General features: G+C 38.3%; 1 protein-coding gene across 5 annotated transcripts in view; it reads right to left on the bottom strand.

Annotated features, from left to right (window-relative positions):
- The window catches only part of LOC138080079 (phosphatidylcholine translocator ABCB4), a 73,137-nt gene that overhangs the window by 31,214 nt on the left and 28,325 nt on the right, over positions 1 to 13,598 (bottom strand). For all 5 annotated transcript variants that reach the window (XM_068972995.1, XM_068972996.1, XM_068972997.1 and 2 more), the window contains exons 12-15: positions 11,307 to 11,510; positions 10,782 to 10,952; positions 5,140 to 5,301; positions 2,184 to 2,339 (exon numbers count right to left, since the gene is read on the bottom strand). In XM_068972995.1, coding sequence (XP_068829096.1) covers positions 2,184 to 2,339; positions 5,140 to 5,301; positions 10,782 to 10,952; positions 11,307 to 11,510 — 693 coding nt within the window. The remainder of the gene's footprint in view (positions 1 to 2,183; positions 2,340 to 5,139; positions 5,302 to 10,781; positions 10,953 to 11,306; positions 11,511 to 13,598) is intronic.

Raw genomic sequence — 13,598 nt, 5'->3', positions numbered from 1 at the left:
ACATAGGAATAGTTTCTATTCAGCCCTTTGCTTTCAAACCACCCCTCTCCTCTACATTTTTAGGGTTTTTTTCCCTCCCTAGTTAGCACTATCTTTTAGATCTGGCCTCCAGCCTGATAAAGGAGCTCAGGCTGCTTTTTGCAAGCAAACAGTCCTTCTAATCAGATTTAATCTCCCCCTCTCCCTGGGCACACCGTTCATCCCGATATGATGGCACCGAGGACAGTCGTATTGATTGTGGCATTTTCTGCCTACCCCTCTTTGCATTTCTCCAAGAGATGTGCTCCTCTAAAATACCAGACCCTAAAGATGTAACAGTGTAACTATCCAGACAAATGAGAAAATGAGAATCAAATACTTCACAGCCAAAAAGGGAGAAACTGACTATCTTACTTACAATAATATAGCAGCACAAGATACAATGTTATTCTCTTTCCATAAATACAAAGATTGAGACTGCTAAGAGAGCCCTTCTTATCTCTGCAGTGAATAACACCGTAGGCAGAAAAAAACAGTGGGCAGAGAAAAACAGACACAATGAACTCTCAGTAGGATCAGTCGCTGCAGGCCAACACAAGAGGTAAAATACACTCAGGTTTTATTAACTGTTGTTTAGTTGCTAAGGCAAGTCTAATTCTTTTGTGACTCCCTGGACTGGATGTAGCCCACCAGGCTCCTCTGTCCATGGGACTATCCAGGTAAGAATTCTGGAGTGGGTAGCCATGTCTTCCTCCAGGGGATCTTTCCGACCCAGGGATAAAACCCTTGTCTCCCACGGGCAGGTAGATTCTTTACCACTGAGTCACCTGGGAGGCCCCAGATTTTATGAGTAAATAACATCAAAGTGAAATGAAAGTTGCTCAGTCATGTCTGACTCTTTGCAACCCCATGGTCTATACAAGTCCATGGAATTCTCCAGGCCAGAATACTGGAGTGGGTACATTTTCCCTTCTCCAGGGGATCTTCCCAACCCAGGGATTGAACCCAGGTATCCTGCATTGCAGGCGGATTCTATACCAGCGGAACCACAACGGAAGCCCAAAAATACTGGAGTGGGTACCCTATCCCTTCTCCAGGGGATCTTCTTGACCTAGGAATTGAGCCAGGGTCTCCTGCATTGCAGGCAGATTCTTTACCAACTGAGCTATCAGGGAATAACATCTAAATATACTCCTAAATCATTTCTTAAAATCATAAAATATCTTTTCTTGGAATGTGTTCCCTTTCTATTTTAAAAGTTTCTATTAACTTGAATTAATAACGTCCCAGTTACTTCTCTTGAGGTCCTTTGACTTTTGTACTGTAAACATGAGATTTGTGTAAAAATTTGTATTATAAAGTGCAAGATGTTGATCTAAAAAAAAAAATCCCAAGGTTTCAGTGAGAAATATTAAATAATGTACACTTTTGCTATTTCTGGTTATTCTGTCCTTTTTCCTAGTAAGAGAATTCCAGTTTCACTCAGGGTAGCAATGCATATAGCAAAAAGGTTCAGTTTTCTACCCTCCCTTGTAGCTAAGTATGGACATGTGATTAAGTTATGACCAATGACATAGTTTATTTTTTTTAAGTACTGTATGAGATGTCTAGAAAATCTTTGTTTCTTCTTGCTGCTTGGAACATAGATGTGATGGCTGGAGCTTCCAGAGTCATTTTAGATGACTGAGAATGAAAGCTACTTGCCAGGATAATGAGAACAAATATGAAACGAGCCTGAGTCCATGGTAACCATGGCGGAGTTACCATTGTAACCCTGGGTTTCTCACCTCTAAGTTTTTTGTTGTTGTTTTTAAAAGAGAAAATCTTATTTTTCTTAAACTGATATTACTCTGGGTTTCCTAGCATAGACAATCCAAAGTAATCCTACATAATAGATTATGCAAATATTAGGGCCTCTAACTTTAGACCAGCCTTGTATTACTCTGGATCTCAAAAATGAATATGTCATTTTAATTTGAAGCATCTAAGCACAAAGGCTATGTTTTGGGCTCCCTTCTCAATGGAAATCCATTGTTAATTGGAATTGATTTTGATTTTTGACAAGTACAATTAATATTGGATATTTCCTTCTTTTAAGAAGGATATGGCTCATGGTGGGAATCTTCTGTGCCTACAATGTACTTGCAAGGCTATGGATTTCACCAGCAAACTAAACAATGAAAAATAATTGAAAAACAACTCACAAGTTCACTGCTTTCCACATCAAAGCCATTCTGATACTGTCGGGAACTCCTCAGGCTTTTATGAAGAGAACGCCTAACTATGGGATGAGTCAAACCCATGGGAGGCTTTTCATCAGCGACTTTAAATTCTTCTGACTGGATCTGGCTTCCTGAAATCTAGAAGAAGAACAAAATATTGAGTTGTGTGTCTAGATGGATGTAACTTTCAAGTTTAGAACCAGTAACTACCATTTGTCAGGCATCTATTTTGTGTTAGGTGCTTTTCAAAAAAAAAAAAAAAATATATATATATATATATATAACAACTTTATTGAGACAAAATTCACATGCCATGAAATTCACCCTTTTAAAGTGCTTTTTCTAGCATATTCAGGTGGTGCTCATCACTACAAACAAAACTAGTGGAAGTGATGGAATTCCAGTTGAGCTATTTCAAATCCTAAAAGATGATGCTGTGAAAGTGCTGCACTCAATATGCCAGCAAATTTGGAAAACTCAGCAGTGGCCACAGGACTGGAAAAGATCAATTTTCATTCTAATCCCAGAGAAAGGCAATGCGAAAGAATGCTCAAACTACCGCACAGTTGCACTCATCTCACACGCTAGTAAAGTAATGCTCAAAATTCTCCAAGGGAGGCTACAACAATACATGAACCGAGAACTTCCAGATGTTCAAGCTGGGTTTATAAAAGGCAGAGGAACCAGCAATCAAATTGCCAACATTCGTTGGATTATTGAAAAAGCAAGAGAGTTCCAACAAAACATCTACTTCTGCTTTATTGACTATGCCAAAGGCTTTAACTGTGTGGATCACAACAAACTGTGGAAATTTCTGAAAGAGATGGGAATACCAGAACACCTGAACTGCCTCCTCAGAAATCTGTATGCAGGTCAGGAAGCAACAGTTAGAACAGGACATGGAACAACAGACTGGTTCCAAATAGGGAAAAGAGTATGTCAACGCTGTATATTGTCACCCTGCTTATTTAACTTATATGCAGAGTATATCATGAGAAATGCTGTGCTGGATGAAGCACAAGCTGGAGTCAAGATTGCTGGAAGAAATATCAATAGCCTCAGATATGCAGATGACACCACCCTTATGGCAGAAAGTGAAGAAGAACTAAAGAGCCTCTTGATGAAAGAGAAAGAGGAGAGTGAAAAAGTTGGCTTAAAGCTCAACATTCAGAAAACGAAGATCATGGCATCCAGTCCCATCATTTTATGGCAAATAGATGGGAAAACAATGGAAACAGTGACAGACTTTATTTTTGGGGGCTCCCAAATCACTGCAGATGCTGACTGCAGCCATGAAATTGAAAGGTGCTCACTCCTAGAAATAAAAGTTATGACCAACCTAGACAGCATATTAAAAAGCAGAGACATTATTTTCCTAACAAAGGTTTGTCTAGTCAAGGCTATAGTTTTTCCAGTAGTCATGTATGGATGTGAGAGTTGGACTATAAAGAAAGCTGAGTGCCGAAGAATTGATGCTTTTGAAGTGTGGTGTTGGAAAAGACTCTTGAGAGTCTCTTGGACTGCAAGGAGATCCAACCAGTCCATCCATCCTAAAGGAAATCAGCCCTGAATATTCATTGGAAGGACTGATGCTAAAGCTGAAACTCCAATACTTTGGCCACCTGATATGAAGAGTTGACTCATTTGAAAAGACCTTGATGCTGGGAAAGATTGAAGGCGGGAGGAGAAGGGGATGACAGAGGACAAGATGGTTGGATGGCATCACTGACTCAATGCACATGGGTTTGAATAAGCTCCAGGAGTTGGTGATGGACAGGGAGGCCTGGCGTGCTGCAGTCCATGGGGTTGCAGAGTCGGACACGACTGAGCTACTGAACTGAACTAAACATGTGCTTATTAATTAACCTTGCAGCAGCCTCACATGGTAGGTTTTGTATTTCAAATGTGGAAACTGAGACTCAGAGGAGTTAAATTACTTGTCAGAAAACAAAAAATTTTTGACTTAACTTTTTTGGAACCCACCCTCACCCTCCTCCCCGCCATGTGCTCCCAAAGGTTAATATTCAGAACAGAGAATTACTAGAAACAAGCCACATAGTCAAGTTTAGAGAAATGATCAAGCAGTTTATTACACATTAATGTAATTACTGCTGAGGACATATAAAATGATAGTATTTGGATGATATGTATCTGAAATATGAAGAAAAAATAAAAATATGTACATATTAGTTATAGTTGTCAAAGCAAATGTATAAACTTTTACAAATGTAAGAATTGTGTTTACAGGATAAATATTTTTCAGTTATTTATTTTGTAAAATTGCTCAAGTGACTAATTTCAATAAAAAGGCAAATCAATAATTATCAATAGAACCTGCTTTAGGAAATAGAGTGAATAGTTGTTATTGTTGTTGTTTTAAAGGAAAACCAAACTCAGGAATTCCCTGGAGGCCCAGAGGTTAAGAGTTCGCACTTTCACTCCTGTGGGCCCAGGGTTTGATCCCCAGTCAGGGAACTAACATCTCGCAAGCCAAAAATAAAAAACAAAACACCGAACTATTCACTTCCAAGAGCCATGAGTCTTGCTATTGGCTTCATTAGGATGATCTAGGAAGTATTTTAAGGTCTATGGACCTCTCCCAACTACCAGAGATCCTGGCCTCAGTCTCTTACCCCGACCACTACTCTGAACATCCCTAATCTACTGGGGGAAGGACCCATTAGTCTGAACAGGCAACCAAGAATCACTGTTGTTTTAAACAACCAGTTCAAAATGTTTTTGGCATTTTCTTTTATTTCCTTCCCTCCCCACCTTTCTCTTTCAAGATTCTTTCAATGACTCTGAATTAAAGTCTCAGATGTATACTTGGCATCTTTCTGATACTTCTCATTTCTCAGTACAGCATTAGCTATGTGATATTTTAATAAAGAAAGAATACTAGAAAAAACAACAGGAAAACTTCCCAAGAAGCAGATACCTGCGTGTTTGCAAGCCTGAAGTAGACCCCTTCCTTCTTCATTAGTTCTCTGTGGCTTCCTTGCTCCACAATGATTCCATCGTCAAAACCAGCGATGACATCTGCATTTCGGATTGTAGACAGTCGGTGTGCTATCACTATGGTGGTCCGGCCTTCCCGGGCCTAGAGGGGAAAAGGACAGGCACGAAGGACGGCAGGGTTACACCATCCTTGCACTGTTGATCAACACACAGTGAAGCACACAGATGGGGGTGTCTGCGGTTAATGGAGAGCAGCTCACCATCCCTGTGTGATCAGGGCACAAAGACATCACTCACATGTGAATGGACACAAGGGCATTTAAATTCTGGACCAGACAGGAGGCCAGTACCCCAGGATAAAGATGGATAACTCTGGAGTTTCTCTAATGTTTTCACACCATTGTGAGGAGCCCTGCTTCTGAGTTATATGATATGCTAAAGACTTTAGCAGAAGCATGTTCAGAAGTTGTTGCCACATAAGGCCTTCTCCAGAGCACTTCTGTATGATTTCTTCTGAAGTGCCTGCAATTCTGTAATTAGTGTGATTGTAATTCTGATGGACTATGTGCAGGCACCTTAGGTGAAAACATATCCTGAGGTCTGGATGGTTTAAATTATGGTTCAAAGACTATCTCAATCACAAACTCTGGAGTGGGGCCAGTAACTGTGATTTTTAACAAATACTTTGGGTGGTTTTTATGGATACTGAAATCTACAAATCCCCCCCTAAGTAGTTCAGTGAACTCACATGTCATTAGCTTGATGGGTTTATGAATGGGCATTTATACCCTTGAAAATGTCCATCAAATTATTTACATTATGTCATTAACAATAGTTATTTTTTTTAATATTCATTACCCTGCAGCAGCAGCTGCTGCTGCTGCTGCTGCTAAGTCGCTTCAGTTGTGTCCGACTCTGTGTGACCCCATAGATGGCAGCCCATCAGGCTCCCCCGTCCCTGGGATTCTCCAGGCAAGAACACTGGAGTGGGTTGCCATTTCCTTTTCCAATGCATGAAAGTGAAAAGTGAAAAGGAAGTCGTTCAGTCGTGTCCGACTCTTTGCGACCCAGTGGACTGCAGCCTACCGGCTCTTCCACCCATGGGATTTTCCAGGCAAGAGTACTTCTTGATTGGGTTGCCATTGCCTTCTCCTATTAGACTAACAACTTCTTAAGACCACTCCTACCTACTCTGAGGCAATAAAACCACATTGTTAGGATGGTATTTAGGGTGTGGCCCAAATCACCTAAGTAGTTAAAAACATAAAAACGAGAGGCTAGATTCATAATAGCCAAAAAGTGAGAAGAATCCAAATGTTCAGCTGATCAAAAGATAAACAAAAGGTGGTATATCCATACAATGGAATAGCACTGGGCCAAAAAAGAAATGAGATTTTGATATGTGTTTCAGTATGGATAAATCTTGAAAATATGATGCTAAGTTAAAGAACTCAGTTAAAACAGACCATGCCTTGTATGATTCTATTTATAGGAAATGTCCAGAATGGAAAAATCCAGAGAGAGAGAAAGATTAGCAGTTGCCAAGCTCAAGGGTGAGGGTAGAATAGAGAGTGAGTACTATGGGGTACAAGGGTTTGTTTCTTTGTTTTTTGGAATGATGAAAATATTCTGCAGTGAGATCATGCAGATGGTTGCAAAATCTTGTGACTATATTAATACTAAAAACCAATGAACTGTGCATTTAAATAGGGTGAACTTCATGGTGCATGAATCTTTTCAAAAGATTCATCAATCTTTTTTAAAAGAGCATCCACAAAAATTCTGAAAAAGTTAATAAGTATCTGGGTAATATTTCCACTAGATACTAAAACATAAAAAGCTACAGCAATTAAAACAATAAAATCCAGGGGAAGCTATCACATGAATGAACAATTTGGTAAACAGAACCAAACAGAGATTCCAGAATAGACATACATTTTTAAGAATTAGTGTGTGATAAATATGCTTTGTCTATCAGTAGAGAAAAGGCAGACTATGTGATTAATGGTACTGAGTCAATTGTGTAAGCCACCTGGAAAAAAAATAATGTGGTCTTTCTTCTTCAGGCCTTTTACTAATAACCAGATGAATCAATTATGTTTCAATAAATATAAAAGAGCCTGGTAGCTCAGATGGTAAAGAATCTGCTAGCAATGGAGGGAACCCAGGTTTGATCCCTGGGTCAGGAAGATCCCCTGGAGAAGGAAAATGGCAACCCGCTCCAGAATTCTTGCCTGGAAAATCCCATGGACAGAGGAGCCTGGTGGGCTGCAGTCCATGGGGTCACGAAGAGTCGGACACGATGGAGTGACTTCACTTTCACTTTTCACTTTCATGCATTGGAGAAGGAAATGGCAACCCACTCCAGTGTTCTTGCCTGGAGAATCCCAGGGATGAGGGAGCCTGAGGGGCTGCCGTCTATGGGGTCACACAGAGTTGGAAACGACTGAAGCGACTTAGCAGCAACAGCAGCAGAGATTTGACACAAAAGAATATTTTCAAATACCCCCCACGATGACAAGACACTGGCAAACAGATATCCTAGATTCAAGGAGACCAACTATTAAGAAATTTGGAACTTCTAATTTTGGATGTGCAGGTGGGCTTCCCTGGTGGCTCTGGCGGTGAAGAATCTGATTGCAATGCGGGAAACCTGGGTTCGATCCCTGGGTTGGGAAGATCCCCTGGAAGGGAGCTTGGCAACCTCCTCCAGTATTCCTGCCTGGAGAATCCCACAGACAGAGGAGCTTGGCGGGCTGCAGTGCATGAGGTCACAAAGAGCTGGACACGACTGTGTGATTAAGCTCACAGCACAGGAATGAAAGGTAGGCCCAAACAGAGGAAGCACTCATCTATTAGGCTTTTTGACTTCTGAGAAAAAAGCATAAATGGAAACTTTGAGGGATCATTTCATTAAATCACTATTTTCATTCTTTTCCTGCCCCTGCAGTATGGAAACACTATGAGTAGAAGAGGGACATACGTACAAAACTTTGTGATTATTGACTTTCTTTAAAAAATCAAAATATCAAGTCTGCTGTTCTATTCTTCTTTAAGATTTTATACTGAAAAACCTATTATTTATTTTGAAGAATGGTTGCTATCTATTGAGCCGAAAGCAGATATGGTCATTAATTATTTTTTTCTAATGTAGAACTGTATTATTCAATGAGCTAGGCCATGGTAATCAATTCAGTAAAAATTTATTCAGGCTTTACTATGTGCAGGCACTGGAGTGGGTGTTATAGAGTAAACATGAGCCATTTATTAGTTCTGCCTCTTAGGAGAGAGATAGAGAAAGCATATAAATAAATAGCTAAGTACAATAACATGGTGCCAGACAAGAGACAGTGATAAACGTAGAAAGGGGCTACAAAAGGGAAGTATTATGCTTCCAGGCTAGGTAATCAGAGAGGAGAAACAGTAATAGTGTTACATCCTTATGCTCCTCAAAGGACAGAGAATTACAAAACTCAACTTTCATTGTTAAAAGACAGTTGTTTTTAACCAGGTAGACCAGCCGACTGACTGACCAGTATCACTGGGGAAAGTGCAATAATGAAGGACTTCCCTCTTAAAGACATAGTTTATTGTCTGGAAAACATATCAGTTATCTTGCAATGTATGGAGTCAATTCAGTAGATTATAACCATCTGTAGCAACTATGGTAGATAACAAATGGCCACAAAACACTTTAAGGCTATTCCTTTTAGAGATGGACTGTATTTTTCCACCTCCTCAAATCTGGGCAGGCCATGTGACTAGTTTTAAGCAAAACATGTGAAGGAATGAATGCTTGTTCAATGTCCGAAGCATAGACTTCAAGAGGCCTTACAGCTTCTGTGTTTGCCAACACAAATTGCTAAAATTCAAAGAAGTAATGTATCTAAATATGAATTAAAACTTGCAAGGATACAACTTTTGTTGACAGAATTCACATCATGAAAAACTTGTCAGCAATTCTGTTTGTTTAGCACAGCAAGGGCTACTACCCTGAATGCACACATCCTAGAAAGTTTTGGAACCTAAGTCCTAGGGCTGACTAGGAGTTTTTTCTCATAAATATTCCTTATCATACATAACTTTATGCTAAAAAAAAATCTATATTGACATGTTTTAAATCAATTGTTTAATGAATGCATGTATTTGTTTTCATGATTTTCTGATTTAAGTCACTTCTAATTAACCAACCAAATATAAGTCCCCTGTGTATTATATTTTGGTTCCTTGAGACTTAATATACATGAAAGCAATGTAATTCAGTACAAAAATTTATGAGGAATAATTATCATATTCTCAATTATTAAATTACATTATATAAAATAAGCCAAAATGTTAATATGATAAACCACAAAGCCTGAATTAACTACAGTTTATAGCACACAAGGAGGTTGTGTTTACTTAGGATTCAAGTATACATTTTCCTGAGAAAATAAGGTTCATACAGCTTATCTGTATAATTTCGAGAGATATATATATATCAGATATATATATATAATATATATACATACACATATATATGTATGACTGAATCATTTTGCTGTATACCTGAAACTAATGCCACATTGTAAACCAACTATATTTCAATAAAAACTGAAAAATAAAGTAGGTCAATTCAAAAAAATGAAATTCCAAGAGGCAATTTGGATAGACTAAGTAACTTGCACATTTCATGACAAAACTTTCTGAAGTCAAAAATGTTTATGATATTTATGTGTTTGAAATCTATTTACATAGTGTCATCTGACTCTAGTTTTTATACTATGTTGTTATGACAGATGACATCAGCACTAACCTTGAAAGTGTCCCAAGGTAAGGTTCATCCTGTGAAGCTTCAGCTTAGTAAAGACGATAGTGAGAGATTTAGAAACACTGAGCCAGGCCCATGAGTTCAGCAGCCTTGAAATATGTTCCTTATTTATATGCTTAAAGAAACACACAAATTGAACTTTATTTCCAGAGAAGCACCCATTCACTTTTATGAACAGATAAAGATGATGTACTGCTACAAAATATGGCGAGTATTTTGAACTGCTTTTCAGATGGACCACTGGGTAAGTAATCAGAGTTTTCTTTGTACATTTTACCACAAGAACTTTTGATCAAAGTCCTAACCTATATGTAAACAAACAAAACCCCCAAAGCTAAGCAGTTCACTGCACAGGTCTGGACTGGGGGATAACTGCACCTTGGTCCAACAAAGCAAGTCAGTAAATGGGCTGCCCACGTCTCTCTGCAATGTGCCTGGACAGAAAGGAGAAATCAAGAAAGTCCCATGGCATTGACCTGTACACACTGCTGTATTTAAAATGGATAACCAACCTACTGTATAGCACAGGGAACTCTGCTCAGTGTTATGTGGCAGCCTGGATGGGAGGCGAGTTTGGGGGAGAATGGATACATGGATACGTAAATGCTGAGTCACTCTGCTGGCACCAGAACCTATCACAACATTGTTAATCAACTACACTCCAAACGAAACACCACGTTAAAAAAAAGTCCCACGGGAGAGCTGCATCTGCTCTCATATTCATGTTTTTCAGCCTAGGCCCGCAAAGCGTTGGTAAGAATTTCAATAAAGTTTCAGGGGGCTGGTCCTTCAGGCGTTGAGGATCCACTGACCTTATCCAGGGCCGCCTGAACCTCAGCTTCACTCTCCGTGTCCAGCGCTGAGGTGGCCTCGTCCAGCAGGAGGATCTTGGGGTTGCGAACCAGGGCCCGGGCGATGGCGATTCTCTGCTTCTGTCCACCGCTCAGCTGGACCCCTCTCTCTCCAACCAGGGTGTCAAATTTCTACAGCAGAAAGCATGGTAGAGCTCTTGAAATATTTCAAATAGAAAAAGCTATGGAGTCTAGGAATTCATGGAAGACAACAGGGCACTTCATTTTGACTAGTGTAATGAGTCACAAATCATAATAAATCATATCACATTCTAAAAAACTACTAACACAAACTCTAGAAAATTTCCTATGAGTCATTGTACCAAGCTACACTCCTTGACCCTCCAAATGGATAATTCAAGGGACTTACCTAGCAAAGTTGGACAACCTGGAACCTCAAACATTATTAGCTTATTTAAGCTTTGAAGAAAGAACTCGGTGGCATGAAGTGAAGTTCAAGGGCACTTAAATTAACAGAGGCTTTACCTGTGGTAATCTCATGATAAACTCATAGGCGTTGGCTTCCTTCACAGCTTGCTTTATTTCATCCATGGTGACATTTCCACGGCCATAACGGATATTTTCAGCAATGGTGGTAGCAAAGAGCACTGGCTCCTGACTCACCACTCCAATTATTTCCCTCAGATACTTTACATTAAATGTCCTAATATCCTGCCCATCGATGATAATCTGAAGAAACAAGATACTTTCATTAAATATTTTAAACCATCTGACGTTGAAAGCATTTGTTACCAAAAAAGCCTTAGCTAATACGTGATTCATGTTGTACAGCAGACACCAAGACACCATTGTAAGGGAATTATCTGCCAATTAAAAAAAAATAACAATAAACGCAATGGGTCCATACAACCTCAGTGAGCTATTTATTATTTTACCACATGACATGTAAATAAAATGGTGCTAATAAAATTTTTTCTTTTCCTTTTTTTGGCCATGCCACTTGGCTTGCGGGATCCTGGTTCTCAATCAGGGAATCAAATCCAGGCCCACTGCAGTCAAAGTGCTGAGTGCTAACCACTGGACCGCCAGGGAATTCCTACTAAAGTTTCTTCATTAGCACTCACATAATATTAAAAGTCAGCAGCAGTAATTTATATCTTTGTTCTTTTAAAAGACACTTTAATGGGATTATCAGCTATTTCTGATATTTTGAATGCTTTAATCTTTTATTTAAATTATTACCATTCAATTTATACATTGGAATCTATTATTTTAATTTGGGTGTTTTCAACATTGGTATAGAGAAGGCGATGGCACCCCACTCCAGTACTCTTGCCTGGAAAATCCCATGGACGGAGGTGCCTGGTAGGCTGCAGTCCATGGGGTCGCTAGAGTTGGACACGACTGAGCGACTTCACTTTCACTTTTCACTTTCATGCACTGGAGAAGCGACTTAGCAGCAGCAGCAGCAGCAGCAGCAGCATTGGTAAAACCATCTTTTAAATAATCTTTATCAGAACTTTACATATTATTTTTAGAATATAGCTCAATAAAATCTGTTTGCTGACAAGACCAAAAAAAAAAAAAAAACCTTAGCTAATGTTTAACTTATTTCAGTGGTTAGAAATGGGAATTGGAAATCAAGAGCAATGTGCAAGCCTAAAAATAAAGTCTTTTCTCTCTTTTGATTTTATTATCTTATGTATACTGTTTTTCATGGATGGAATATTCCCCATAAATGATTATATATTGAGTTATGTATTTTGGCATAACTATGTATTTTTGTTTACCATTATTAAATCTGAATTAACTGTCCATTTACCTACCTAGTCTACATATCACTTTGATGGCATTATGGTGTTTTACTCTACATAATATATCAATACCATAATGTACTTCAGCATTTCCCACCTGCTGAGTATTTGGCTTCGTGCAAAGCACACTGAAGGACAATCATAGTAGAAGGACAGAATTACCAGACTGAAGAGAATGTTTTATTTTTTCTTCTCCAATAATAATTGCTTAACTCATACGATGACTGGCACATGTTGGGTATTTATTATTTGCTGAATAAAGGTTGAACAAACTCTCTAAAAAGATTTTTAATAATTTACAGTGGCAGCAGGAATATATAAATATATATTTGCTTCACTGTAATTTACTGGCTTTATCATATTAATCTGTCTTTTCTAGTTAATAAGTATATGGTATAGCTTATATTTAATTCATATATAAGTGAAATTGAGCATTTCTTGACTCTTTTTCACAAATCTACATTTATTCTCAAAAGATATGCATGTTCATATCCTCTGACAGATTCATAGTAATTTATAAAAGAGTAATATAATAGTTTTACCATATATCATGAATTTTTCATTCAATTTATTTCTTTCTTAAACTATAGCTTTACTGATTTTTATTGGAGAGAGGTTTAAGGGAAAACTGAATCAATCAACTGTACCACTGGGCATTTTTTTCATTATTTCAACAGTAAGAAAACAGTTAAATCACAATGTGAACAGTGAATATCTCTGAGTTACAGAATTTCTGAAGGCTTTTTTTTTTTCTGCTGTCATGTATTTTCTTTTAAAAATGTATTACTCCAATAGTAATTTTTAAAATAAGATGTTTTGAAATGCTTATCCTCAATGTAAGTATTTACTAGGTTCTTTTTTAAAAATAGAGAAAACTGTTTATACTTCAACCAACCTAGAGTTTGCTTTAGGAAATGAGAAGGGGCCCATGTTCCTACTTGGTGTATCAGATTTTTCAAAGAAATTTTGTTAATTTTATTAAAGAAAGTAAATAATTCGTGTA

The sequence above is a fragment of the Capricornis sumatraensis genome, chromosome 5 (genome assembly GCF_032405125.1).
Source record: "Capricornis sumatraensis isolate serow.1 chromosome 5, serow.2, whole genome shotgun sequence".
Classification (NCBI taxonomy): Eukaryota; Metazoa; Chordata; class Mammalia; order Artiodactyla; family Bovidae; genus Capricornis; species Capricornis sumatraensis.
This window is presented reverse-complemented; position numbering and strand designations above follow the sequence as displayed.